This window comes from Agelaius phoeniceus, chromosome 7 (genome assembly GCF_051311805.1).
Source record: "Agelaius phoeniceus isolate bAgePho1 chromosome 7, bAgePho1.hap1, whole genome shotgun sequence".
Classification (NCBI taxonomy): Eukaryota; Metazoa; Chordata; class Aves; order Passeriformes; family Icteridae; genus Agelaius; species Agelaius phoeniceus.
The window spans coordinates 26,267,422-26,292,014 of NC_135271.1; the positions used below are offsets into that span (position 1 = coordinate 26,267,422).

Sequence of the window (24,593 nt, forward strand, 5' to 3'; positions counted from 1 at the left end):
CATTTGCGCTAGAAAATGATAGCAGTGAGTACTGGGAATGCATTCTTGGTCCATGCTCCAGTGTTTAGCATTGCAGCAACAGCACTGTGTAGAAATCATTCCCAACTTTCTTCCACTGATTTTTGGACATGTATTTCTTTTTGCTAAGAAAGTGGACTTAACTCATTTGCTTTCCTTTATTCGCAAAGGGGTGGAGAGTCTCGTGGTTGGGGGTTTTTTTGGTGGTTGTTTGTGGTCTCTTGGCTTTTTTAAGACAAAGCTGTTAAGGTATTCCTTCCAGTCTTTGACTTGTAAAATTATTATTTAAATGGTATCTGCTGTCTTTGGTATGTGTACCATTGTCCAGTCCCAAGTACACTAACCTTTCTTGACTTTGTAACGCTGTCTTTCTTCTTTCTGCTATCACTTTCTCTTGCAAAGAAAAAGACCTTACTTGCTTTAAGTTAATCAGAAGATTTATGTAGAGAAACTTGGACTTTCTGACTTTGCATATACAAGTTGCTTGAATTTTCTGCTGTGCCCTACAGGTAGTTTAGTTTTAACCTTTTTCTTATGCAGGGAAGGAGAGGTCTTCCTGCTTCACTCAGTACTAGATTATGAGAGGGGAGTGATGATGTATTCATACTTATGTGGGAGCTTTGCATCAAGAAATCTCCAGTACCATAATGAAGAGATTGGAATTAGTCATTTTTAAACTGTTTTATTAGTATCTTCCATCTTATTTTTATATAGCATGACCTGTGAACTGAACTTCTGGATGATTTCTGTGTTATTCATCACATTGTTAACTATTTTTTGTTTCGTTGTTTTTGTTATCTGTACCCTGAGGTTATTTTGGATACAGCATCTGAAATATTTTGCATAGTCATGTCAAAAAGCTTAGAGTTTTTTCCTAAGAAGAACCTACCTTTCTCTTTGTACTTTATTAAATGTTTGGGTTGTCCTTGATCTGATTTTAAGTCTGATTTTTGTCCCACTGCAGACTGCAAAATCAATTTGGCAATTAACTTCTTGAACTTCCATTCTGCACAAATGTATATAGAGGCCACATGCACTCCGCTTTTGAGCCTAGATACCTAACTCAGATGATGTGGATGTTTTTATGTTTCATAAAATGGCTTGTGAGCATGTCACCTGTTTAAAAAACTGTTCCTTTGACTTATGTCAAATCTGTTTAGCCACTGAGTCACAAATAAAATGATTTAGTCTCTTGTTTCCTAACACACCTACATGCTATGAAAATTTGAATATCTTGTCTGTTTCTGGTGTCTCTTATGGTCATCTATTACTTTACTTTAAAGACCCAAACATATGTTAAAGAATAAAAAGACAACAAAACAGCATGATCTATACCTTTGGCTTTCTGTAAGTTTAGTAAAATATAATTATTTTCCCTCTTTTATGCTAGACACAGCTAACTTGTCTTCTGTCAGGCTGTGGTCTGAAAAAAATCTTTTCTCATTAAAGATTTACATCTGAAGTCTAATGTGGCACAATTCCTGTCACATTACTAGAAGTCTCCCTGGAAAGCATTGAAGAAAGTGTTCTTGGATGCCAGACGTAGAGTCAGAAAGCACTGATCATGTTTTACTGAAGTTAGACTACTCATTTTAAAATTAGATTTCATTGTTTGTTAGCTTTACTGATGTGTCATACCAGTTGAAGAGCTGTTCTACCTTGCCCTAATTTTCCAGCTTTTTTAAAAGATCCTTGTTTGTTCTTACAGTTGGGAGCCAAAAGATTTTGTTAGTTTTAATTCTGTTTCTGCTACTAAATAGAAGGAGAGGGGAGATTAATGTCATGACAAATATGGCAAAAGAGCTTCATTTCTGGCAGCTGGACCATGCTTTCTACCCATCCCTCTTCTGTGTTCTAGAGTTAGTAAGGGAACTGCTTGCTGTGGTGTAAATGAACAAGATACTCTGACCTGTATGAATGCACTTCAGCAAGCTTCTTGTGGAGGAAAGGGAGGAAGAAGGTGGTGATGATGACTGGAAGAGCAGTAACACCTCCTTTTTGTGATGGAGTACTGTCTCCAGTTCTGAAGGGTGAAGATGGATGAAGGCCCTCACCAATATTTTCCATTGTTCCCCTTCCCTGGTGGAAGTAGATGTGTGGCGCTGTCAAATGCAAAATTCCTTTACAGTCTGGACCTGGACCCTGGCATAAATTACTCATAAATATATACACAAGGAATTCAGCTATATGTTTTAGTCGTTATAAGCTACTTTTACTGCATAGATGTGTTGGGTTGAAGGGAGAATATGCAGAAAACTCCCTGTGGAATGAAATTTATAACTCTACAAAAATGATTTTTGATTTTCTTTTTTAGCTTTTAAACCTGTTCTGATTTGTAACAAGTTGGCCCTTCAGAGTATGCTAGGCTGTAGCTGCTATCAGAAAAACTTTATAAATCCTTTGGAAAGGTATTAGGAAGAAAGTGCCAGCAAGACTTAGACCTGAATGGGCATTTAAAGGTCTGAAGGAAGATAGAAAAATGATAAAAGCCATGAAATAATTCTTTTTTAAGCTTCGTTGTAAATCCTTTCATGGTGCTGCTGCTTTGATTTGATTCAGTGTGAGATAGAGATCTCAGATTCAAGCGTAAAAATTTTTTCTGCAAGAAATGAAACTATAAAAATCTTCCAGCCACTTCGCACTGTACTGTTAGCAATCGAGGAAATGAGACTGTGGCTAATGGGATGTGTGACAAGCTTCTGCATCTGCATAAACTTTTTCATAGAGCAGTAGACAAACACAACTATGAAATTATTTTCATTTTAAATATTGAGGTGGTACTGAATTAAGAGATTAATTGTTACATGGCTTTTTAACTAATCACTGTCACTTACATTTTAAATAGCTACTTTTGCTGCTTTGTGCCTCTTTTGGACTACAGCAAATTATTGCCAGATCAGTTCTTTCTTGCCAACCCTTGTCCTTATGAAGACGTGAATGTGGTCCAAATAATTAGCATTTCTAGTGTCACAAATTACATTCCTTATACAGTGTGGTCAACTCAGCTGCTTTAGCAGTAAAAATAGTCATTGTGGTACACATTCCACTTTCAGTGTTGTATTCTGTAGTTTATTCATCTGGCTCAATCCTTAGAGAGGTCTTTATACCAAAGAAGATATGTTCCAGGAAACAAAAATAATTGTTCTTTTGGGATGTTTGGAAAAAAATTTTACTCAGAGGCTTGCCAAATTCTTACACAGCTGCTAAGATGATATAATGTTTTTCTTGTTTGACTAAGATTGTAAATATGAACTTCCTTCCTCCTGTATTTATAATGATTCTAGCTCTATGCAGAATTTGTGATAAATCTCTTCCAAATTTCTGTTGAGTGAGAGTATCTATGAAATGCTTACAGACTTCAACATGCAGTTTATATTTGCTTATAAAATGGGTGACCTAATTTTCTGTGAGCTAGATATAACCTCCTCCCATAGCCCTGCGAAAAGAATGTATGTCTAGATAAGAGTTTGTCCTGGTTTTATATAGCAGAAAACTCTTCAGCTGTGAGAATTCATGACCAGAATACCCTTAATCCTGAGAGGTGTTCACTAAGGTTAAGTTGCAGATTTGGTCAGATTTCCAAAACAGGCTCAGAGTGGATGGTAGGTTCTGTTTCGGTTGTGTGTGTCCGGTATTCCTGCCTTTGTTGTGAGCCACGTTTCCTGCTACTTACACTGAAGGAAATGACAGCACTGGCCATCAGCCTTGTGGACACAGGCTTAAGTATTCTGGAAAGGAACTGAGCCTGGCTGCACCAATGATGTAAACTGAGGCTGTATTTGCCTTAGGAAGGGGCATGGCTCGTGGAGCATGATGCAAACTCAGTATGCAATACGGTATTAAGCTCATTTTTAGCCCTGGTTTTCTAACTCAATTGTAACGCTTGAAATTGTATCTAATTGTTTTCATATGAAGACATGAATTTCTATGTTCTATAGAAAAAAATGAAATTGTGTTAGTAATAATATAACACATCTACAAAAAATTTGAGGCTTTTAAACAGTCTTGTAGTATCAGTGTCTGTAAAAGGTATTATGTTTTGTTAATTTTTGTTGTTTAAGCCATATCTTAGTAATATCATTACATTTCTATCAGGGAAAAATGAATAAAATGTCTGGCTAGTTAAAAAGTCACCTATTTAGACTTCCTGCAAACTTCCCATTTTCCCATTGAGTTCAGGAAAGATTCAGACTCAATGACATCTGATATTAAGATGTAATGGCAAAAAAAAGCAGGAATATTTCTTTCTTGACAAGCTGTTGCTTACTTGAAATTTTCTGAAATTTGTGTTAGATTCTGACTTGTATAACAGAATAATAATAAATACAGTATATATGTAAATATATGTATCTTGCAATGCTATTTAGAGCCAGATGATTTCAACAGCAACCTCTTTTTGTGCAGAGTATCATGAGGAACTCTAGCCATAGCCAAGAGTACTGGTAGTTGGCTGCTAGCTTTGTTTGATTACTGAGCTCTGTATACCTCTTGAAACCAAAAATTTCTAGGATACCTTATGCATTAGAAAAACTTTAAGAGTGTCCTAGAAAGATATGTCTCTGCTGGAAAAGGACAATGGAAAGTAGTCATTCTCCCTTTTCCAGAAAGCAGAATATAAGGCTGTTTTTTCATCTTTCTGTAAGAGAAAAATAATTGCAAACATTGAAAAACAAAACTTTTGTGTAGTTGCAATTAGAGTTCTCTTAAAAAACTTAGAATTAAGGTATTAGGGAGAGTACAGCAGAGTAGCAGGGTTCTTGTGAGTACTTTTTACACCAAGTAAAGGTGTAGCAGAAGATATTTTCAAAATGTCATTCCAAAGGAATTTTGCAGTCTTGCCTCTGGCAATGTGGTGAAAAGAATAAAAAATTTTTACTTTGTGTGAGGTACTCCAGGCTTAGTTTGGCACATTTAATTTCTGGTCATTTTACAGAATTTCATGAGCCCCTACTATTCCTTGCCTGGGATTATGAGTGATCCTAGTATTCTTATGGAAGTATTAGAATTTAGCTATTTTTGAAAATACCACAGTACAGCATTAACTTTTCATGCTCTCCCCGCTGCTTCCCCACTCCCCCCCCAAACCAGATGGATTTTTACTGGCATGTAGGGGGCTCAAAAGCACATGTTGTAGTCTGGGGGGCTGTGAAGAAGTGTAGGAGGAAGGGTGCTCTGCAGTTTCTGCCTGAAGCTGGTCGCCCCGTTTCTTACTGCTCACTGCACTCAGAGGCGCTCAGCTGGGTGCTGGTGGTGCCAGCTGATTGTGGATGCTCATCTCAGTGAAGCCACATACAGACATTATTATAAATGTGAACTCAGGTATCATGATGTAATCTATTTTGTATGAAGGCTGCAGAATATTTCTTACGCTGCCAGGAGAAGCAGCCTCTGTCAGCTGGTTAATGTGTATGGTTCAGACTGCAAGGAATTGAAGTGGCTTTAATTTCATGCACTTAGTAGTAAACTGCCCAGTTGTAGCTGCATCCAAAGGAGATATTCATAGAATCACAGTTTATCTCAAGTTGGAAGGGACCCAGTAAGGATCATCAAATCCAACACTCTGTTCCTCACAGGACTACCTAAACCAAAACCATATGACATAAGAGCATCATCCAGATGCTCCTTGAACTCTGGCACGCTTGGTGCTGTGACCATGCCCCTGGGGAGCCTGGTCCAGTGCCCAGCCCTCTTTCAGTGAAGAACCTTTTCCTGATGTTTAATCTGAACTTCCCCTGGTGCAGCTTCATGCCACTTCATACCTTTTCATGTGGCAAAGGAATGTTTGCATCCAAGGGAAGGATGTCTTGTTTGTTCCTGCTAACTTGGGAAAGCAGTGCTACAAAGACAGGCCTGGGTAAACTGTAAGCCCCTTCCAACTGTACTATTTAGTGGAATTTATGTTGCAAGAGCTATTCAATTGTACCTTCCTGTCATCAGTTCTGTGATGCTTTTTAATAGAGCTGCGCCTTTGCTCATGCACAAACATTCAGATGTTACAAATACCTAGAGACTACTTTAGTGATTAGCTTACATTGACAGGGCTTTTATTATATAAATAATATATATATTTAAATTACATGTATCTATACAGACATATTTTCAAGCAGACATGTTGCCTTTGTGTTGGTTCTGAGACAATTCCACAGATACAAGCAAGGTTCTGTGCTTGTGGAATAAATTTTCAGCTTGCAGAAATGTCTGACCTGTGTAAGCATTAAATGAAAAAGTGCAAAAGGTAAGATGCTGTTTTTATGTTTAGCCTCTAATTTCAAAGCTAATGGCATGTGCATGCTGTGTTTTCTTATCTTGTGCAGCAGAGTAGCAGGGTTCTCAAAGTGCTACAGAGTTTAAACTGGAAGTTTTCTGAGTTCAGAATTAAAAATGTATTTATGGATGGTAATGCTTTGTGGGGTGTTTTTCCTTCTTCCTGCTTCTGTTTAATGTGGTCTTCTCTAGGGATTAACTTGATATCTGAAAAGTACTGAAACATTAAGTGCTTGTAATAAAAAGTACAAGCTTTAAACATGTCTGTAGAGAAAGTAATTCATTAAGACTTGTAATTTTACTCATTTGGTAAAACTGATTCCAAATTTAACATAAATGCAGATTTTGCAAAATTATACTGGTTTTTCAGTGTCATACGTATGTGATTGCATGTGCTCTACAGAGCAGGTAGCATTTGAAAATTTCTCTGTATTAATGGCAAAGGTAGGCTTTTCTGTTTCTTATGAGCTTAAGAACATAAATGCTTGAATCTTACAGTACACTCTGAGCTACAAGTGGAGTTGCAGGTTACAGGTGAGCCTGTTACAGGTGAACTTGCTGCTTCCAGGAAGGGGAAGTCCCACTTGTTTCCCTGTCCCTTCTCCCAGGTGTCTGGTATAACCCAAAACAAAGTATTGACTCTAATATTTGTCCAGCAGCAATCTGTTGCTGCTTGTGACCTCAGCAGAAAGCCTGTTTTGGTGTTTGGAGTGTTGAGTGGGTTTTCTGATAGTTTAGAAGGTTGGGCAGACTCAGTGATCTTCTGGAGCAACATGATAATGGATGGAAAGAGATTCCTTCCTTTTCACAACAGTAAGGAGGTGTTAGCCTGGCTCAAGCTTTAATGTGTAAGTTGTTGTTTTAAACTGGAGGAGTGGGAGCTTAAAACAGAATAAGATATCAGGACAGTTTGTATAGACATTTTTCCAAAAACTCCTTTGAAAACTAGTGTAGAAAGTTTACCCTGGAATAGAGAGAAAGATAACTTCACAATTTTACTGCTTCTGACCCAGTTGTGTCAGGGTTTTCTAAATGCAAAGAAAACCTCCATCCAAAATGTGTTGTGGGGGTTTTTTTGTTTTTTTTTTTTTTTTTTTTAACTATTTTGCAACACTTAAATGCTGATAACAATAAGAAACTGACTGAATTTCACAAATGCTTTGCTAAAAGTGTGTACAGATTTACTCAGCTGATAATAGTTGGGGGTATATTTGATGAATGCACTGATCCTGCAGAGCAATGCAGGTAGGAGGTAGGCTGCTCCTTTGCCATTGGCATGTTTCTGAAAACAGGGCAAATGCAAGGATTTGCTACTGGGAGTGCTGTAACATTATGGTGCTCAGCTTCTTCATCTGAACAGATGGTATATTTATCCAAGGGGAGGACAGGAAGGAAAAAGGAGGAAGATGTGCTGCAGCCCCTCCTTTCCTATGTGACTGAAACTCTTGGGTATGCATGACCCAATGTGTGTTTCCAGGTGAATTTGGTTTTGGAGGGGCAAGCACAAATGATCTGCTACCTTTGCATGTCACAGAGCCTGCTCCCAGCTTTGCTTTTCATAGGAAACTTGAATGTGGGCCGTGGAAATTATTTTGAAAGTTACTGCCCTGTCTGTATTGAGAAATAGGTAAGTTGTCTTCACCTGTGGCTTCTCAATGAGTAGCATGTTCCAAATCCAGCGTGGTGGAGGAGAGCCTCTCTGGCTGCCAGGATGGCAGTCAGAGTAGCAGCTATCAAAAGAAATAATCCTGCATTTTGCTGCTGAGCATTCTGTGGAGGCTGCTCTGTGCTGGAGGCCATGAGCTGTCCTGCAGAGTACCATTCTTAAATGCTTGGAAGCTGCAGACCCTTGAGGTTCGTGGTTCAGCAGTGAGAGGAGGGGGTCTGTCCCCAGGCTGATAACTGACATGAAGTATCTCATTCCTGTCCCTCTGAATTTGTGTCTCTCAGCGTGGAAATGACAATAATATATAGTATTTTTCAGTGTGAACCTTCCTTAGAAGATGTTGAAAAAAGCTCATTCATTTTTGTTGTATTTTAAAAAAAGGAAGTTACCCATAAAACAAGTTCATGTGTTTACTTTAAGATGGCTTTGTATCAATCTGATCTAAGAAGTGCTACTTTTAAAAATGTTTTTTGTAAACGTTAAGATTATTTTAGTCAGCCTATGCTGTTCTTTTTCTTCTCATCTAAATCTGCCCTATCTTTACTACAGCATCAGACTTGGGTAGGAGGTACGAATAATCGAATGCTAAGTGCCTCATTAGTTTAAGTGATTAAGGAAAGATAATTTTTTGGGAAGAAAATTTGAAATTTATGATTTTAAGTGGCAGTATGGAGTCTGCTGATCTACTTGATTATTTCCTCCTTCTCCCCCCTGCCACCCATTCCAGTAGCAAAACACTCTGTCTTTGGTTTTCATATGCAAGAAAAGCTTCATTCACAAAGCTACCGAGTGTGGTAGCAGCAGAGTTTACAGTAGTTGTTTATGTGACTCATTTGCTGAGCTGCTTAGACAAGGTCTCTGCAGCTTAAGATCTGAACTGCATTTCTTAGGAATGCTGGCCTAATCCCATGAGTTTAAATACTTCTGTTTAGTCCTCCTTTAACAAAACCCAGCTGTCAGCCCCATCTTCATGATTCGTTTACTGTATAAAAATTTCATGTTTGCTTCCTCAGTGGCATAACTTACACTGTATTTTATTTCCTTTTTGTTATGGAAGGTAATTTCCTTACTTTTTCAGGAATGTGCACTTTAAAACATTGATTCTGTGTTAAATATTTACATTTGGTCTTAATCTTGAGGCAATTAAATTCTAGATAAAGTCTTTTGCAGTGCATCAGTTGGTGTTAACTGGCTTTTAGACTTCTCTAACCTTTGACATAGCAAAGCTTTTTTATGTTGAGGCTGCTTTCTTGCTTTAAATACTTTTTTCCAGGGAGTGGTACCCAGATGTAGTGTTTCTCCCTGCTTCCCTCCCTCTCTTTCTGGTGCCAAGATTTATTTAGAAACTGAAGTAATGCAGCCTTTCAGTACGAACATATATCTTTAGAGAATATCTTAAGTAGACAAAATTAATTTTAAAACAATTTTAATTAGTTTCAGAAGGCTTATAAGCTATAGATTAAGGGCAGTGCTTAATAGGCAATGTTTAGATTACTGTTGGCAGTGTGTGACAAATTTCATAGCTCTGTACCTCCAGTTACTGATACTGGTTTGAGCTATTGTGTGGACTTCTTGCTTTAAGATCATTAAACCACCCTTGAGAGAAAGGATGTTGAATTAACAGTAGAAGAAAAATCCCAAGAGAAGAAAGTACTAAAAAGAAAAAAAACATCAGGAGAACTATTGTCAGTTTTCTCTGGGTTTTTTATTTGGTTTAATTTTGGGGGGTGGGGTGTTGTTTATTTTGTTTTCTTTTCCTGGGCGTGGTTTTGGGTAGAGGGGTCAGAAGCTCTGGAGAGAATTCTTCAGTGACAACCTGATAAAACGACAAATAAGAATTAAGTTGTATGTTCAGCTTTTATCAGTGATGAGCATGTCTTTCTAAATCTGCTCAAGACTCTCCTCTTCAGGAATTTGTGCAGGCTTTACTAGAGAAAAGTGGTGGTGGCATCCAGCTCTGGCATCTTGCTCAACCAGACGTCACTCAAAAACTGCTTTGTGGATTGACTTCACTTCTGGAATGGCTTCTCTTTTACTTTTTGAGGAGAAAAACAAGAAGAATTGAGCAAATGTAGGACTTGCTTCAGGTGTTGGTTTTTTTTTTTCTCTCAGCTGGTAGAATTCTCAAAATACAACTTGGATTCTTAAAATATCACCAAGGAAAATGGTGAACTGAAGTTCATGCAGCAGGATGTTGGCTTTCTATTTCTTTACTATTGCATATGAGTCTTATGAGTACCTGAAATTTTGCTTAATCACCTGCAAGACCCAAGGGAAGATGCTGATAAAATATTCTCTTGAAGCACTGATTTTGCTTCAGTTTTGACATTCACAAACATTTTTTTCCACTTATATCCATAGCATGAAGAACTTGTCTGTAGTTTCTCCTTTTCATGCCACATAGTTGCTGTCAAGTCTCGTTGTGTGGCAGGGACCTTTTCAGCTTATATGCCTCACATCTCTAGCTAGTGAGCAGTGCTGATTTACTGCCAAATGATCCCTTCCCCTGTCCTTTCTCAGAAAGCTGCCCTGTTCCTGCTGACTTCCAGCCTTTCCTTCCAGTTTTGACTGCTGGGACTCATCTCTGTCCAGAGCCCCACATCACTCTTTCTTCTAGATACACAAGGCTCTCTTGAGCCCTTCTCTCTCACCTCTGCTCCCTCAATGCAGTCCTTCCAAGCCTCCCACAAGAACGCAGCTCTTGCATGGAAAAAAACCTCTCCTTACACAGTAATTCCATTTCTCATGGTAACCTCATGTTTCAACATGTACTTCCTCTTTTTTTCCCCCTGTCATCTACCTCACACTTTAATAAACACGTCCTGTGCAGAGGTTGGTGATGCAAAAGAGTGATGGGGATAGAGGGGAGGTTTTATGTCTCTCCTTACAGTTTGCTATGAAGTTGGAGGATGAAAGTTGACTGCCAGTTGCAGTACTTAAAGCTGGTCTTATTAGTGGCTTAAAATATAAAACTAGTTGAGCAGGGGTAGCCTGTTTAGATGTGTTTATTTTTGGTTTATGGCAGTGTTCTGCTCAGTTTGTTAGAGGCGGGTTTAAAGCGAATCAGCTGTCTTGTAAATTGAATATACTTACTCCTTCTTAAATAAATGTTACAGCCAAAAGATTATTCCCCTATTCATCCTCTAAATATTTTTCTATGTGGGGTCTCTTAATGTCACGCTGTTTTGTCATGGCTAGCTGTAAACAACAAAATGTGATGATTCATAAATGCCAGCAATGAAAAAACTATGTTCTTTGGAGGCATCGAACATTCATTTGTGGGTTTTCTGAAAAATATGCAATTGTGGTTTTGATTTTTTTTCACCTTTTTTTCCAGAGACAGTAGTTCTGGCTATAATGAAATGCACCTCTTCACAATGTAGCCTTAATTCTTACCAGGAAACCTAAGTTGCCTTCCAGCCTGTTCCAGCTGAGGTTAGCATAAAAAATATATACCCTGTCATAAAAGCAACCTGTGAAGAATGTTGTTTATTTATCATAGCTAAAGCATTACTCATCTGTTTTTTTGAGCCATGGTTCATAGACTGTCACTAGGTCCTTGTGGAAAGGGATTTGGCAGCTACTTCTGAGTCTAGATAGTACCCACATCATACAGATTTCTAGTGTCTGCTGTGGTATCTTAAGTAAGCATTGGCATGATGCTTATTTTTAACCTTTGAGAGGGTTCTTTGAACAAAAATTAGTTTTTAACTGTACTAAAACATAGAGTAGCTCAGCCTTATGGGCAAGTACTCTCACCTGCATTGTAATTTGACCTATGACCTAAGTGATTTTCTTACATTTCCCTTCTGGTTGGTTTAATCATTCATTTATACCATTTATAACAGTAAGCACTGTTGAGATGTTCAATTTTATGGGTAGTGGACAGTTGCTTGCTTTATTTTGCTCTCTTACCATTGAAAGACAACTTAGTGTATGTGTAAAAATTAGTTTCTTTCAATATTTATTCCTGGTGGAAAGAGACCCTTTACAGGCACAACAGACCAGTCTGTAAAAGGATGTGAATTTTTTGAGTGATTGGTTGGCTAATGCTTATTCTCAACTGCAGGGTGATTCTGAAAGTGCTGCTATTAGCCTGGTGATTGTTATTACTGGGCCACAGCTACAGGAATATTGGGTATTCCCTGAGATCTGTGCATAAGGCCAAATATTACAACAAAATTCATACCTATTCTAAGTCTGCTTGTTCATATTTATTGTTGTTTTTTATGCATCATTCCAAAGATAAAACTGAATGCAAAGACATGCTGCAGCAGTATTTGCATTACAATAACCACATGATGAAGATTCTGGAAAATTGGCACTAATGTAGTTTCTAAGTATTTATCTGCCTACTGAAGACAGGCTAGACACTGAAAATTCTCTAGTCTCAGCTGGTGAATCTAAGATGTTGGCTTCTGCAACTAATGAGTGTTATTTTACAGGGTTATTTTTCTCTCTACTTGAAAAATACTTTAGCTAAGGCAAGTTATGTTTTTATGATCTAAATATTTTTTTATAGTCGTCTTCAGGTTGTCTTCATAAAGACTATTCAGTGAGACATGATGTAATCTAGGATGCTCTTTTTATGGGCATTAATTTAATGTCCACTTGGGTCCTCTGGCTGGAATCTTGGTTCAGGAAATAGGATGCAATGATTGATAAAGCCCCTTCTTTTCAAGGCAGCATCTGTTTGGCTAGATGTGAGCCAGGCACTGAAATGTATTGGAGGGAATAAAGGTTTTACTGTGTGCCTTCCCAACAGCGCAAATTTCAAATGCAGTCAGATTCTTGTAGTGGCATTTCTGTAATTTGGTGCTTCCCTTCTACAGGAAAGAAGACCTTATAAATCTATTCCAGTATACAAGGAGGCACATTTTGGGGACTAAATTAAAATTTCAGGTTGCAGTTATGGAAAGGTAGAGTCAATATAAAGTAATAATAATGCAAAGGCAGCTTAAAACCAGAAACCCACCCTATGGCTATTCTATTTGATGCACTTTCCATTTTACCTCTCAAAGCTTTCAGGCAAAGAAGGGGTGGATGGGTGGGTATTCTGTGGGTGGTTTTGCTGTGGCACATCAGAATGATTTCCCAAATCAAGATGATGAAGTAAACATTCTGGTATCTTCAGTGTGTTTATTTTAGGAAACTGTATGTGCTAGTGTCAACTAAACTTAGAGCAGGAGTGTACAAATTCTGCTTAAATACAAAGGAAGCTGCAAAGGATGCGAATATGGGAAATTGTTTTTCTGTTTCTTCATGCTGCTAGCCAAAAAGAGCTCGATTCTTTCATATTGTCTGTGAAGAATACTGAGTTGTCATATCTGTATCTGCTTTGTCCTAAAGATTAGGTATTAAATCTGTGGAAGACCAGGGAGCAACTGTGATATGTTTGACTTCCTGGTTAGAATTTCTGGGGGCGGTTGTTGAACAGTCTGTTAGAATGTGAGAGGGATAGGAGTGCTGTCATGAACAGCACCAAGTTTCAGAAAACCTGTGTTTGCTGTATACAGCATTGATGTGTTTTGGGGGATTCCAGAAGCAGTGAGACAACTTGCTTTGATGTTATGATCTGGTATCTGATGAAGATTTTTTCTTTTTCCAGTTGCTTTTTCAAACAATTGTTTCATTAGCAGTTGTTAAGATGTAAGTTATGTGTTCACTTGTGTGCTATAAATATATATATAACAAACTTATAAATAATGTAAAGAAAAATATTTTATGAGCTTAGTGAAAAGGATTGTTGTTCGACTGGGCTTGAAATACAAACAGCTGGAGGCAAAGGCATGTTCTTGCACGGGCATGTGCGTGATTATAAGAGGAGTAATAGAAATCGCTCTGTGAATGTTTGAATAACTGTTACTTTCCGCAGCCTTAGTTGATCTTTTATTAAAACTGTAGCCTGTGCAGTTCAAAACATGCACATTCAGACAGCAGATTTCTTTTCTGTGGTTTCAAAGGTACATTCTTGCATGTTGCACAGATCAGTGGGCAAAGGAGGGAGTATTGTGGGCTGTCCTGTTTTGCATCTCCCAGTTAAACCTGAAAATAAGACCATAAAGTGAGGACGCCTGGTTTTCAGACTTGTGGGAGTTCTGCAGTCTAGACCAACTGCCTGAGAAAAAGTAAAAGACTTGAAAAGAAATATGCTCAAACTGTACATCGCTTTAAAACTCTTTCAGTGTATTCTGGAATTGTCTTTGTTCTCCGAGTTGCTCTGAATAAATCTTGTATGTTGCATATTCTGCTCTTGACTTCCTCTGTTTGAAGAATAGTAGTTTTTGCTGAAGTACAGTTACCTATTTTAATTTTGAAGAACAGCTTAAAGAACCCCTGTGTGTTAACGTTTCTCTCTTTTGCCAGTGCTATTTCCAAATTGCTACTAATTAGTTTGTTTTAAAAAATAAGTGTGGAATTGAATAAAAACGATTTTCCAGAGCAATGCTGAGTCCCTTTCTTCCTTAATAATTGTAATGTAGTTGAGTTGGAAAGGACAGATAAGTTGAATTGTGGCAGATAATGTGTTGATATGAAGAAAAACACCTTCATCAGCTGGAGAGTAAGGGAAGAAAGACATGAAATAGATAGTAGACTTAAATCCAAGGTTGTCACAGTCATAAAGAATGCTTTATATGCCTTAATTATATCTACAGTATCTTGACATGTGACTGCTTTTTTGTGAAACATATATTGATGTCCAAGATTGGATGGATTTCAAGAGGTCACCCACAGTATTTCAGAGTATTGGTTGTGAAAGGTCTCTTTGCTTTTAATGAAGTGTCTGAAGATTTATCTTTTATCAGAAATTCAGCATGTTTTCACCTTGTTTTCTTAGTGCCAAGTCTGGAAAACTATTGCCTGAAGCATGGTTTTAAAAAAAGAAAAATGAAACTCGAAGTTGGCTAAAAATAGCATATTGAAACAGACTTTCACTTGACATAAGATTTTTTCATTTGGAACATTCTGAATTTGAATTTTTTGGCTGACAGATTTGTATCTTAGTTTTTGAATTTGAGAGGCATTGGAATGTCTGTGCTGCAGAAGCCTTGTGAGGTATTCGGCTATTAGTATGCTATTTGAAGCTTAAAGAAAACAAATGTTCTTTTGTTCAGGTTTTCATTTAGATTACTTTTAACATAAATTGGGTTATAGAACATTGGATAATGCACAAAGGACTTCCTATAACTTTCTAATCCCCCTCCAAATATTTTTTTCAGGAGTAATTATTTTCAGAATACTTTATGCTTATTAAGAAGTAACACAGAAGTACTAAAGCAAGTGATCTGCACTGTCACTGGCTTAGTGTGCTGCAGTATTAAATTTAAAGGAAGAGTGTCAGTGTCAGTTATGGCATAAGAATCTCTGACTGAAAAGTGTGCCAGGTCTGATTGGTCCCTGTCACATGGACACAGAGTATTAATGTGATATAAATGAATGTATGTGCTCAAAGTACCTATCATTGTTTCCATGACTTTAATTATGGAAATGTCTAGAAACATGGAACAGGGATGTGGGCTTTGCCGGTCAGTTTTGTGAAAGCATTTTAGTTTTTTTTTTCTGTTCAAGTAGCCTTGTTTCTTTAAGCAGTCAGATGAATGAATATTAGAGATGAAAACCTGCTAGAATCTTATGTTTATGTGTGCACTCTGTGCTTATGTGCTCATATGGTATATTAGTGTAGTGTTCTATCATATACAACTTTTTAACAGAAATGGGTATTGGCATAATAGCACAGGAATTATCACAAATGAACGAACTTGCATGTCCAGATGAGGTCTAGAGAGAGTGTGTTTCTCAAACCAGGGCATGCTATGTAGTTCTTGAGGCTAGATGTTAAAATGCAGAAAAACAGTTATTTCTTGAGATGGTGTTTGAAACATTTGTGTCTTGTCTAGTGCATCCCTAAAATAGCTTTGTAACAAATTCAGTAGTTGTTTTCGGAAGGCAAATTATTGTTTTCAGGACCAAGCAGAACCTTGTGCAAGCTTGTATTTAAATAATAAGAAAGGTTGGAGGTAGAAACATCAGTTGGCTGAAAGATGGTATGTTTTCATTTTGGGGTTTTATGCTGTCAGTTGGTTTTGAACATACTTAAGCATCTCTAGTTCAAAATTCTTACTATACTGCTTCTGAAATTATAGAGAATAAACACATTCTTGTTGCTAACCCTTTATGCACATTAGTGTTTCCAGCTGAACTCAGAATTCTGTTTTTCTTTCTCTTAGTCTTTGCATCATCAGTGAATTGTGGTATGGAGAAAACCTGCAACTTAATTATTTCACAACTGTTTTTTTTTTTCAGTGCAGTCTTTTCTTTATAAGGAAAGACTCTTTCTTTATTATATTAACCATATAATAAAAAATTCATTTGTCTCAATCAACTTGGTTGATTTAAGGTAGGAACTACTGTCTGAACATTTAAATGTGCAGGATAGGGTCTCAGTGAAAGACACTTCCCTCATGCCAGGGTCTCAGTAAAAGATACTTAAGATACACTTTTGATAACTCTGTCCCAAAGCTGTTGATATAAAGAAAACTGTTTCTTAATTTCAGAATTCTGTGGTGGTGTCTTTTCTTGAAAATGTTGAAATGGTATATCTGAAGCATTTCTCTTGGGCTTTCCATCTTTTCTCATGTGTTTTAATATCTCATGCTTGTCCTGGCATACTAAGAATATAAAAATCATCTTGAAAGAGTAAATCTTTCTGTTTTATTCCCCTGAAGTATTGGTGAGTTTTGTTTCTTTACACTGTAATTTAAAATAGTAGGTTATGATTACATGTTACAACTGGTAACTTCTAATGAAAGCCTTAATAATTTTTCATAATCTAATACTAGAATACTGTGCTCCATGCATTTAAAGGTAAAATCTAATGAACTGTTTTGGAAACTAGATTGTTGATTACAGTGATTATGAGTCTGCCTGTTTAAACAGCATTTCAGACAGACAGAATAGACTGTCACAGTCCATAGTGGATAATGAAATGATCCATGCACCACTATTTAGTGCAGGAAGCCTCACCTCCAGAAGACTACGCTGTGTTGATACTGTATTTTATCCAGGTATCCCAGAATGATGCTGCTCATTTTCTTTATGTTCTACTTTGACATACGCTCTAAGAGAATGGAAGGTGAGGTGTTGAAAAATAACTTGAATCCTGAAGTTACTTTGGTATATCATCTGGTTCGAGCTAGGCAGAAATAAAAGCTATTTAAAATCTGTTCCCCTCCAAATGTTTTAGGAATGTAAGCGGCTTACTTTATGGCATCACATCAGAACCATTATTCTTTCCGCAGTTTTTACATCTAACTCAATTCTAAATGACTCCTTTAAGAAAAAAAACTGCAACCCAACTAAACAAAACACATGCAGCCCCTCACCCCTTATGCTGGTTTTATTTCTTGTTATAAATAAAGATATTATATCCTTAGAAAGGTGTGATAACTCCCACTTAGATCATAATGTGCTAAAGTGCAGTGCATGTTTGCTGTGATCAACAACAGTGAGAAAGAAAATGGCTATAAAAAGGAAAATTTGAAGTTTATAATTGGAATGTGCACTCTTTTTTAAGTGGTTAATGTTTTGAGTTCTTATGCCACTAAGTTCGTATACTGCTTTCTGAGCATTTTGTCTCTGCCCTAATTTAATCATTGAATTAATTCTTTAATTAGTGTCCTTTGGGATGTCTTCCAGTTGTGGAACTTGTACTAAGATTTCCTTTTACAGAACTTGAGACTTAATATTAGCTGTTTCTGAAGCGAGACACTAACCTCTGTGTGCCTTTTGCAAGTTAATGTTGACAGGCTCATAGGAAATGCAGCTGATGTTAGGAAGCTTGGGTGGGGACTACAAGGAGCTGGCAAGTACTCCAGGGTTCAGTGCCAGACATGCTGACACAACAGTACTTCACTTGTAAAAGTTTTCTTTAGGCTGCTAATTCTGTCTTCAGAGTAACTGGAACCAAAGCAGTGTCTCTGATGCCAAGTTAAAATAGCTAAAGCAACACTTTATAGGAAATTGAGAATGCTTTCCATGTCTTAGATCTTCAGAAATATTAGTAAAAAGAGCAAGCTTCTCTCTTAATGAAAGGGTGAGTTATGAACAGTGCCGTGTAATGAGTGCACTGCAAAACAAGTCCATCTAACTAGAGTGAGTGTTAGAAACAGCTCAAAGAGGGAAAAGCTAGCATTGTGAAGTCTCTGTAAATACTGTGCTCTGAGGCATTTATATCACAGTTTCAATTTATTTGATTTGCTAGTTCATAGTCATATTTCATAAGGCACCCTTTTAATAGCTTCCTTTAGATTTCAAAGAAAAATTGTTTTCTTCAAATGTATCTAGACATTGAGAAATGCTGTGTGAGCACTTCTACAGCAGTTTGACCATGTCACCTTAAGTATAATGTGTTTTGTCCTGAGCTTACAGTATTTCTGGTCCATATTAGAGCCTAAGAAATAGTAAGGCAAAGCTTTGAAGGGGGATAAAAGTGGAACACAGCTTAGATTTGCTTTGCAGAAGTTCAGGCAGAGTATGAGTTGCTGCTACCATGCTGTCTCCAGTTTTGTATGTGGGAGGACTTCATGATGCCTCAGGAGGCATCATGGAGAGGAATCTTGCTGGGGAAGGCATGCCTGGCTTACAGAGTATAAAAACTGCTGCAGTCTTGGTGGAAGGATGCAGCAGTATTACATAAGCATATTTGTTTTGTTTTAATATCATTGTCACCCTTAGATTTTAGGAAGTGCTTCCTTTCATTTCTTAGAGTGCAGAACTCAAAGCAAGTGGTGGAAGAAAGGAGATTCAGATGATGAATTTAATCTGTTCAGTGTTTTTGCAGTGCAGTGTGCCATGACATTAAAGTTAGCTTTAATGTTATTGCCTCTTTTAAGGTAGGCATATGCATTCTGCTCTCCTACAAAAGTAGAAGTTCAGGTAGCAGACTGAAGCAGCTTTGCCTACAGCAACTGCATGGCAGTATTGTGCATCCATGGGAGACATTGGCTCCTGCTGACCTCAGAATTACAGATCACCTCTGAAGTCTCCTCTGACCTATTTTATCAAGTTAAAAATAAATAAAAGCAATATATTGTAATAAGAAAAGACTGTTTTTTAAATCTTGGAGGGTTTTTTGCATGAAAACTGTCATATAAAAGAAAAAATGGATTGAGCAGTTTTTTCTCTGAGATCACCTTAGTCATTTTTCATAACATCCCTTATCAGTTTGACTGTGCAATGTTGGGCATTGCTGTCTTTCAGACCAAGATTTGTCTTTTCCTGAAGAGAAGCACTTAGTTAATTTTTAAATCTACAAAATGTAAACTGGTGATCTCTGAAAGCTATGCAGCAAGTAACTATGTAGCCCATGACTTGCCTAAATCAAGCTGTTCAACTCAGCATTGATTTTTTGTGAAGCTCTTGCTGAGGATCTGTTCTCATGTGTTTCTAGACATTCTGTGGCACATCTCTGAAATTTACCTTCTGTACTGCCTGATTCCTTTCAAATTATTACCTAGATTTTTGTCCCCCCAAGTATGTGAATTCTCTTCCTGAGCTAGATCTTGTCTTTGCCAGTATGAGTGTACATAGAAAGGCACGTGTGTCTTAGCTCCATAAAAGAGGCTGGAGGATATGTTTGGAAAAGAGATTTAAACAAAAGGTTATTTTTCACTGAGATAATACCAGATAAACTTTGGAGAACATTGTCTTTATCTTGGTCACAAATTTGTTGAATGAAGGAGGATCTGAGAGATGCTGTGGTGACTCTTTGCTTCCAGAGAGAAGTTCCTTTGTTGAATAAAAATTGTGCAGTATCACTGAAGTGATCTGGTCAGTGTCCAAGATTTGAACTGTCTCAGGGGATGTATTGCTGACATTCTCTATGACCTGTTTAGGCATTTCTGTTTACAGATCCGTAGTGATCTATTTGCAGTGCAATGAGGCTTCACTTCCTGTGGTTGAATGGTGTTGCTTAACTGTGGTCAGCTGAATTCCTTGGACAGGAGTTGAATTTTTCTAATGCAATGTCAGTAGATTTTGCCAACAATAGCTGGCAATGAAGGCACATGCAAGGCTAGCATGAATTTCTGATAGTATATTATATATTGTGAACTTTGTTCTTAATGATTTTCTGCATCATCTGACAAAAGTGAGCTGCAAAAATGGCTTTGCAATAATCTATTACAACTTCCATACTAAGTCTTTACTAGTAAGCAGGAGTTTTTATGGAATTTATGGATGGACATTTGCTTTGATTTATGAACAGTTTCAGAAACATGGTAGCTGACACCAGTTTTCTTAGACAGTGACAAGAAAGTTTGAGTATCAAACTTTTTTCTTGTTTTTTTTTTCCAGATGGAGCAATTGTCAGATGAAGAGCTTGACCATGGTGCAGAAGAAGATAGTGATAAGGAAGATCAGGATCTCGACAAGATGTTTGGGGCCTGGCTGGGTGAACTGGACAAACTCACACAGGTGAGGGAGGCTTCAAACATCTCACAGAATAATTTTTTGTTGATATTACATTTCTTTTCAGTTGTATACCAACTGCTTGACTCTGCCACTTGCAGCAAGGCAGACAGTAGCCTGTGACCAGTTCAGTAGTCTTGAAAGGTTTATAAATTGGCTTTCTCTGTGAATATCTGGTGTCTTAACATTTATGCTGCTTAAGTTATTCTATATGATGCAGGTTAAATGAAAAAAATTTGCCACGCTTCTCATGATTATTTAGAATTAAGCTTTTGGTGCTGTTGTAGCTTTTAGTTCTCCAAAGTGCTGGTTTAGCAGTTATGGAGAATGTGCTCAGATAATGGTGAGGGCATATCACATATGTGTCCAATGATCTGCAATAACTTTAAGAAAGCCAGCAGAGCATGGTTGGGGTGCTTTTAACCAGAATGTATTTGCTTCACAGGAAATGTTTTGTAGCAGTCTGTAGATTCAGTCTGAAGGAATGGGGCCTAACTTGCCTCTTCTGTCTCCAGTTTCCCTGATGGTCTCTAGAGTTATAGGGTTTTTTGTTGTTGTTGTTGTTTTTGGTTTATTTTTTTATTATTATTATTTTTGTTTGTTTAAGTTCAGGCCAAGCTGAGGAGAGAAGGGAGCTCAGGAAGAATAAACATTAGGGAAAAAGTGCATTTGATCTTTCTAACAAAGGCTTGAGTAAAGATGTAGAAAATGAACATAAAAAGTTTAGGTGAGAAACTTCATTCTTTTGAAGCATATCTTCAGGAATTCTCTATCAGTACAAGCCTTGCCTAATTTCAGATGTTCTGCAGGCCTGTTGAGCTTCAGTGACAGCAAGAGCTGGATTCCCTATGTAACACATTCCACTCCAGGGCCAGCAGCTCCTGACCCTGTACTTCTTGGGTCAGCAGCTGGATCACAGTGCCCTACACTTGCTACTTAGAAAATCCTGATATTTATTACAGTACTATACCCATATTAGCCATCATAACATAACAACTCAGTGTATTGGTTAGAAGGAGTTTCCTTTTTTAACCTATGCTAGTTTTCCTAAAAAAATGTGCCCTACATAAACTGGCTAGGGTTGGTTTTCATAACTTAATGTTATTCACAGGAAAGACTATTGAAAAAAAATTCTGAATTTAGTGAACTTAAATCCCTGGTAATAAAATACGATTTTTCATTGAATCTTTTTAAGCCTTCATGCCATGATTATGCTCATAAGCTAATGGTGGATATTTTAGACCATATTTTAGACTCTTATCCCAGTTTGAATGTTGTGCAGTTTCATGCAGAGTGGTAGTTACAGCTAAGTCAGCTGTCTGTTTTAAAATGAGCTAGTGTCTAACACCATTCAGAAAAGCATTTGGAAAATGCTTCTATCCTTTTGATTCTGAAAAAAAGCAGAATGTGTTTAACAACTTTTCTTCACTGCATATCTGAAGTTAAATCTCTGTAGTATGACGATGTTTGTTTTCAGTCTAAAGCCTGAAAAACGGGTGCTTTTGTATATTCCAGTAACTTCTGAAAAATTTCTCTTAGAGAAAATGAATTCTCATTCATCTTAAGGAATTGGACAAGCAAATCTTTGTCAAATTTTATTTGCCCTTTTTTGATCTTTTTCAGAGTTTGGATGCAGACAAGCCTGTGGCACCAGTGAAGAGGTCACCTCTCCGCCAGGAAACCAATCTTGCCAACTTCTCATATCGTTTCTCCATGTACAATTTGAATGGTTTGTTGAATTATTTACCACATGTAGTTTAAGAAAAATACTAGTTTAAGAAAAAACTATTCCAACTATAAATTAAAATATTGTAAAGTATAAGAACATTTAAATAGACTTATAGCTGAGGGGAGAACATATTTGCTGAAGGCATTGCTTTTTGGTGTCCTTTTTTTTCAAGTATTTGAGTCTCCTAAAGCATTATCTTTTACAACACTTAGTATTTGAGAACTTTAGCGTAGTACTTGTATAAAAAACTTGTTCTGGGATCTAGTCTCATGAAAGAATGACTTAATGTGTATCTGTTAACCAGGAAGAAAGAGCATCTTGCTTTACGGAACAGAATGCAGGAATATAGCTACAGAATGCTTTCAGGATAAACAGAAGGAAACCTTAATTTAAAGATTTGAGTATGTATATAGTATTTTTGTTTTGGTTTTGTTTTTTTAAAGCTGTTGCATTACTTTAGCAGAAAATGCGTAGCGAGAAGTGTTTTTTGAAAAGTGAGGCATGATATTACGCAAGTGCGTTTTTGCATTCCATTCACAGGAAAGTGGTTTAAACTTTTCACATGTAATCTGAACATCCATAGACTTCTTTTGCTGACAAATGAGTTTAACCTAAATAGTGTGAAAGTTGCACTGGTCAAGGATAGTAGTGCAAATAAGTTTCGTTTCAGCAGTGCACAGATATTTTGCACTACAGATGGGAAAAGAAAATGCTGCTTTCTTTGCTCTCTTAACTATTAGATTTGATAACACAAAGTGAGACATTGCAAATGAAATAACTGCACATACTGACTACTCTTGTTTGTTGCAGAAGCCCTGAATCAGGGGGAGACTGTGGATCTGGATGCCCTCATGGCTGATCTCTGTTCCATAGAGCAGGAGCTCAGCAGCATTGGCTCTCATTCAGCAAACAATGCTGCAGTGAAACGCCTTGCCACGGAACCCAAAACTCAGAAACCACCTGCTAGTCGACCTTCCACTAAGCACAGCAGCGTGAAAGGATTGTCCTCTGCTAAGGTGACTAAACCATCACATGCCAACGTGTCTCTGGATGACATCACTGCACAGTTAGAGAAGGCCTCTTTGAGCATGGATGAAGCAGCCCAGCAGTCTGTTGCAGAAGACACCAAGCCAGTGGTTACTGCCCAGCACAGGAGGACAGCATCTGCTGGCACAGTGAGCGATGCTGAGGTGCGCTCCATCAGTAACTCCTCCCGTTCCAGCGTGACCTCGGCAGCTTCCAGCATGGACTCCCTGGATATCGATAAGGTGACAAGACCTCAGGAGCTGGACTTGACATCACAAGGACAACCAATCACTGAGGTAGGGTGTCACTAATTCAAGATTTTTGTTTGCTTTGGGTCTTTCTCTTCAAGCTTACACCTCATTCCCCATGCTGACACATATAGCTAAATATCTGCAGTGCAGTAGGGTTGATTGAACTGCCCATGTTGTAGCTACTTCTTTCTCTGGTTTTGGTTCTGTCTGCAAGGAAACTTCTTATAAAGAATGTGTTTAGATTTTGGGGTTTTTTAGGAGCTTTTCCTATCTCTTCCTCCTCTCAAGCCAATCATGATTGGAAATTTTAATGATTTTACAGTTAATATTTTTATTCCAAGTAAATATCACATATTGCCTTTAATTTAAATCTGAGGAGTGCACAGCTGTGGAAGAAAGAAAGCACAGTTGACAGAATTCTATTCCTCTTATAGTACAGTTAATACCTGAAACACATGGAGCAATCTACAGGTGTCTATCTGGAGCTGTACTATAGCAGTAATTTGCTGCTACTTAATATTCTTGTTTAATGTATGACAGGAGGAGCTCTTTGAATCAATACACAATACAGAAAAATAACTGGGCTGCAATACAGCATTAGCAGATATTAATTTGAGATTTTGATGCTTTGACTTTGATTAATTAAAGAGGAAACTTCAGTAAGAACAGCCAGTGAACATTGCAAGTGCTGGCTTGACTCTGCTGACTTGAGAGAAAATGTTCCAGCGAATTTTGAGAACTTGAACTTAGAAGTTCTCTTGTAGAAATACTCTCTGAAACAGAAATTTGACCTGTTAAAATGTCAGTTGTACTAATATGCATGCTCTCTTTCATGAGAGAAAACTGGAACAAACTGAGTTTATTCTAATCAATAATTAAAATTAATCTGAATGGGCTGTACTGAAAGCATGGTTCTGCATATCTGCAACAGAAGTTCATCTGATGTAAAGTGAACGATGCAGGCTTGTCGGTCTTATGATCAACTCATTGAGGTCACACTTTGATTTAAATCGTCATTTGAAATGGTGAGAAATGAATGACAGTTTAGGTCAACTTTCTTTTCATATAAAAAGTTAGCGTTCAGTATGCTTTTATTGGAGATTTCCTATTGAGTGAAGCAAAACAGATAGAAATGTGCCCTTTGCCCTTTGGAAAGTTAAAGTGCAAACCT

At 37.5% G+C, this 24,593-nt stretch overlaps 1 protein-coding gene across 3 annotated transcripts in view; it reads left to right on the top strand.

Annotated features, from left to right (window-relative positions):
* RAPH1 (Ras association (RalGDS/AF-6) and pleckstrin homology domains 1) overlaps positions 1–24,593 on the top strand; it is a 184,430-nt gene that overhangs the window by 118,368 nt on the left and 41,469 nt on the right. For all 3 annotated transcript variants that reach the window (XM_077181324.1, XM_077181323.1, XM_077181322.1), the window contains exons 2-4: positions 20,303–20,422; positions 22,040–22,145; positions 22,956–23,467. In XM_077181324.1, the coding sequence (XP_077037439.1) occupies positions 20,303–20,422; positions 22,040–22,145; positions 22,956–23,467 (738 nt within the window). The remainder of the gene's footprint in view (positions 1–20,302; positions 20,423–22,039; positions 22,146–22,955; positions 23,468–24,593) is intronic.